The 5000-nt window shown below is 41.3% G+C and overlaps 1 protein-coding gene across 3 annotated transcripts in view; it reads right to left on the bottom strand.

Annotated features, from left to right (window-relative positions):
• Window positions 1-5000, bottom strand: part of LOC134434954 (formin-like) — a 197962-nt gene that overhangs the window by 93207 nt on the left and 99755 nt on the right. For all 3 annotated transcript variants that reach the window (XM_063183646.1, XM_063183644.1, XM_063183645.1), the window contains one exon: window positions 2678-2765. In XM_063183646.1, coding sequence (XP_063039716.1) covers window positions 2678-2765 — 88 coding nt within the window. The remainder of the gene's footprint in view (window positions 1-2677; window positions 2766-5000) is intronic.

Here is a 5000-nt window from a genome sequence, read left to right as displayed (position 1 = left end):
ACAACCAAGGTCACACTTTAGACCTAATAATAACAAAAGGCCTTAATGCTTGTGCTAGTGTCAAAGACTATGGCTTTTCTGACCATTACTGCATTTTTTCTGATGTTTCTATGTACCCTCATGTTCAAAGGGAATCTGTTACAGTCAAAAAACGTATAATCAACTGTGAGACAGCCTCACTCTTTCAGCAAGCACTTTCAGAGATCCAAAGTCAAACCTCAGAGAGTGCAGATGATCTCATGGTTAATTTTAATTCAAGGATGACCCGTATTATGGATGTTATTGCCCCCGAAAAAATAAAAACAGTGGGACGTGAAAAAGCACCTTGGAGAAAGAATCCCACAGTTATATTGCAAAAGCAAGAATGCAGGAGGGCTGAAAGACAGTGGCGTAAATCCAAACTTGAAGTCCACTACCAAATCTATAAACACACTCTCGAAATACAACCAAGAAAATTTCTAAAGCTAGACAATCTTTTTTCTCTGACATAATTAACAGAAATATTAATAATGCACGTGTCCTGTTTGGCACTGTGGAAAAGCTAGCAAGGCCCCCCAAATCTAATGCCCTCTGAGTTCCTCTCAGTCAGCAAATGCAATGAGTTCGCATCCTTTTTCAAAGGAAAGATTGAAAAAATACGTGCAAACATACTCACACATGTGCAACCGACCCAAGATTCAGACCAGCTTGCTATGGTGAAGTTAAATCCTAACCTCATGAGAAATTTTTCATTTAGTTGATGTGGACATTCTAAATAGAACGGTACAAAGTCTTAGCTCCTCTACATCTGACTTAGATATTTTACCAACAGCCTTCTTCAAATCCATCTTAAATCTAATATCATCAGATGTACTTCAGATCATCAACACCTCACTACAAACAGGCATATTCCCAGGCTGTCTGAAAGAAGCAGTTGTGAAACCCTTACTGAAAAAGAACAACCTGGATGCACTGGTACTAAACAACTATAGGCCCATATCCAATCTACCATTCATGGGTAAAATAATAGAGAAAATTGTTTTTAACCAATTAACTGCTTTTCTAATGTCTAATAGCTATTTTGATAAGTTTCAATCAGGTTTCCGTGCCTACCACAGCACTGAAACAGCTCTTATTAAAGTTATGAATGACATAAGATTGAATTCTGATGCTGGCAAATTATCCGTCTTGGTTCTACTCGATTTGAGTGCCGCCTTCGATACAGTTAATCATTCTATACTACTACATAGACTGGAACACTGGGTTGGCTTTACAGGCATAGTGATCAACTGGTTAAAATCGTACCTACAACAAAGAAGTTTTTTTTGTCGCCATTGGAAGACATACCTCATCACCGATGTCTCTGAACTGTGGGGTCCCCCAGGGCTCCATTCTGGGACCAGTACTGTTCAATCTGTACTGTATATGCTGCCACATTATTAAGAATAACTCAATAAATTACCATAGCTATGCGGATGATACCCAGCTCTACTTATCTATGTCCCCAAATGACTATACCCCCCTTGAATCACTCTATCATTGCATGGACCAAATTAACAAATGGATGTCTCACAATTTCCTCCAGCTGAACACAGATAAAACTGAAGTAATTATATTTGGGAAAAGAGAGGAGAGACAAAAGATTGCTACTATCCTTGAAACAAAGGGACTGAAAGCAAGGGAAACAGTTAAAAATCTTGGGGTCCTCATTGACAGTGACCTAAACTTCAACAGTCACATGAAAGCTATTACTAAGTCTGCATTTTATCACATAAAAAACGTCTCTAAATTTAGGGGCCTGATGTCTAAACATGATCTGGAGAAGCTAATACATGCCTTTATTTCTAGTAAAGTTGATTACTGTAACAGTCTTTTTACTGGCCTCCCCAATAAAACCATTAAACAGCTTCAACTTGTACAAAACGCAGCTGCAAGGGTTCTTACAAAGACAAGGAAGTTCGACCACATTACTCCAATTTTAAGATCGCTGCATTGGCTCCCAGTAAGCTACAGAATTGATTTTAAGGCTATGCTACTTGTGTTTAAATCACTAAATGGAATGGGACCCACATATCTACTGGATATGTTTCAGCTGTATGCACCAACTAGGTCACTAAGGTCAACGGAGAAGAATTTGCTGGTGATTCCAAAAGTCAAAACAAAGTGTGGAGAGGCAGCCTTTAGCTTCTATGCTTCAAAGCTTTGGAACCAGCTTCCAGATGACATAAAAAATGCACCCACTATTGATAGCTTTAAATGTAGACTCAAGACAAAGCTGTTCTCAGATGCTTTCCCCTAGCTTAAATTACTTATTCTTATTATTTTTATTTCTATTTAATTTGTTTTATTTTATTTTATGTTATTATTATTTTTACCTTATGTTTTATCTTAATGTTTTTAAATGCTTTTTGACTCTAATTCATTTCCTTCTTTCTTCCCTGTTTCCTTTCATTTACATTGTTAACTTTGTGAAGCACATTGAGTTGCACCTGTGTATGAAATGCGCTATATAAATAAACTTGCCTTGCCTTGCCTTGTGTGATCAGCTCACCTTGCTGTATTACTGTGTGTGTGTGTGTGTGTGTGTGTGTGTGTGTGTGTGTGTGTGTGTGTGTGTGTGTGTGTGTGTGTGTGTGTGTGTGTGTGTGTGTGTGTGTGTGTGTGTGTGTGTGTGTGTGTGTGTGTGCGCTCTCCTCACCTGTCATGATGTCCTTCATGTCGAGGTGCAGACTGGAGATGAGGATGCCGACCGCCTGAGACCTCTTCCCATCCAGCAGCTTCACGATCTGGACACACACACACACACACACCACACACACCACACACACCACACACACACACACACACACACACACACACACACACACACACACACACACACACACACACACACACACACACACACACACACACACACACACACACACACACACACACACCATTAAGAATCAATCATAAACATGTTTATTATATTATATTATGTACTGCAGACGAAGGTGGCGTGCAAGCTTTTTGAGCGTCTTGCTCGGCACATCATTCCAAAGCAGTTGGGCAGCAGCAAAAACGGTGGGGCTGCCCTAATGGTTAAGGACATGGGCTTTAGATCGGAGGGTTGCAGGTTCGAATCACATCCTCCCATTCCCTATCTCAATCCATGGCTTAGGTGCCCTTGAGCAAGGCACCTAACCCCACATGGCTCCAGGGGCTGTAACCACTACCCTGTACTTAAAAACAATTGTAAGTAAATACAAATAATTGTAAGTCGCTTCGGATAAAAGTGTTAGCTAAGTCAATTGTAATGTGATAGTCAGTAATAGGAGTAATACGATCAATATCAGAGTTGCAGCAATTGCAAGAAAGTCTTGTCACTTGAGGACATTGATATATATGAGTTGTTAAAGGGGTATGCCACTATTTTGGGGCTTAATACAGTTAAAATCGTTGGCTGGGGTTTATAAAGGTGGTAAAGTGTCTTATTTTTCAAGTTAAGCGTTAAGTTAAAAGAGGGAATATGTCGCTAAGCTAGTGAAAGTCAATGCTACACGGATCCATTGACTTTCACTAGCTTAGCGACATATTCCCTCTTTTAACTTGTCTTAAAGCAAGACAACGGCTTACATGAAAAATAAGACACGTTACCACCTTTATAAACCCTGGCCAACGATTTTAACTGTATTAAGCCCCAAAATAGTGGCATACCCCTTTAATGTTATCCTGGGCTCTCTCAAAAACAGCTGCATACGGTAATGTCACTTCGCCCATCCCACGCCCATAAGTGTCAACACACATCAGTGATCAACTGACATGATGAACATTCTGACATAAGTGGCGAACGCGACGGCACCCAAGGGCCAATAATTGTCACCATTCTGTTTAGCTCTCTTCAATCTTACCCCATAACGTTTCACGCTTCGTATAACCATACATGTCATAAATGTACCCAGGCTGCCACCAGCAATGTGACTATAGCGGCCTTGAAGTGATGCAAAACCAAAGGCAGCAGGCTGTTTCTCTGGTTACAGCCGTTAAACACTCGAGTGATTATTTGTCTTCCTAGAACTCCCCGAGTGGCTATTCAGTTCTCAGTGGAAGGGACAAGAGACAACACTTGAAGTGTGGATATTTGATGAGTCATCTTTCTTGCCAGTTTGGAGCTATAATTGATGGTTTGGTGAGGGTGTCTCTTAAACTTTTAAAGCAACACTCCGGGATTTTTGACATATTAACCTATTTGGCCAGAGTACGGTAGACATATGAAGTCATTTTTTTTATATTCCAAGCAGTCTAATGCAAGTGAGCATACTTTTCGTAGCCAGTCACTAAAAGGGTATAATACTCAGTCCATAAAGCACAAGAAAGCATCAATTATTATGCCAGACTCTCGATGTACGTAAATGTCTGTGTTGATAGAATAATATGGTAAGATTTCATGATTCGCTGCAGTAAGACCATTCAAAAACATTCATATTAATCAGTTATTGAAGTAGTACTGTATTTAACCAATATTCATTCACCAAGATACATACATGAAGACGAATGACTGCATTGGCCTTCTACTGTATGTGAACCAGAGGACATTTTGGATACAACCCAGGCATCACCTGACTAACACAAACTCGCTAACCCCTCGACTCTGGGGGACTTCTTGATTAAGACCCCTAGCACAGGGGCAATGGAGCATAGACATGCCGTATATTAAAAAGTACTTAACAAGGGGGGGATGTCTGAGGAGCAGAAAGAGGGAACAAAAGTGAAAGCCATAAAAGGGCATCTTTTCCAGTCTGAAGGAGTTGGGCACTGGACGGGAGCGACAGGGGGACAGGGGAGAGGAGGAGAGGGTGAGAGGGGAGAGGAGAGGAGAGGATGGGTGAGGAGAGGAGAGGGTGAGAGGAGTGGGTAAAGGAGAGGAGAGGAGAGGAGAGGAGAGGAGAGGAGAGGAGAGGGGAGGGGAGGGGAAGAGAGGAGAGGAGAGGAGAGGAGGAGAGGGGAGGGGAGGGGAAGAGAGGAGAGAAGAGGAGAGG

This window comes from Engraulis encrasicolus, chromosome 19 (assembly GCF_034702125.1).
Source record: "Engraulis encrasicolus isolate BLACKSEA-1 chromosome 19, IST_EnEncr_1.0, whole genome shotgun sequence".
Taxonomy (NCBI): Eukaryota; Metazoa; Chordata; class Actinopteri; order Clupeiformes; family Engraulidae; genus Engraulis; species Engraulis encrasicolus.
This window is presented reverse-complemented; position numbering and strand designations above follow the sequence as displayed.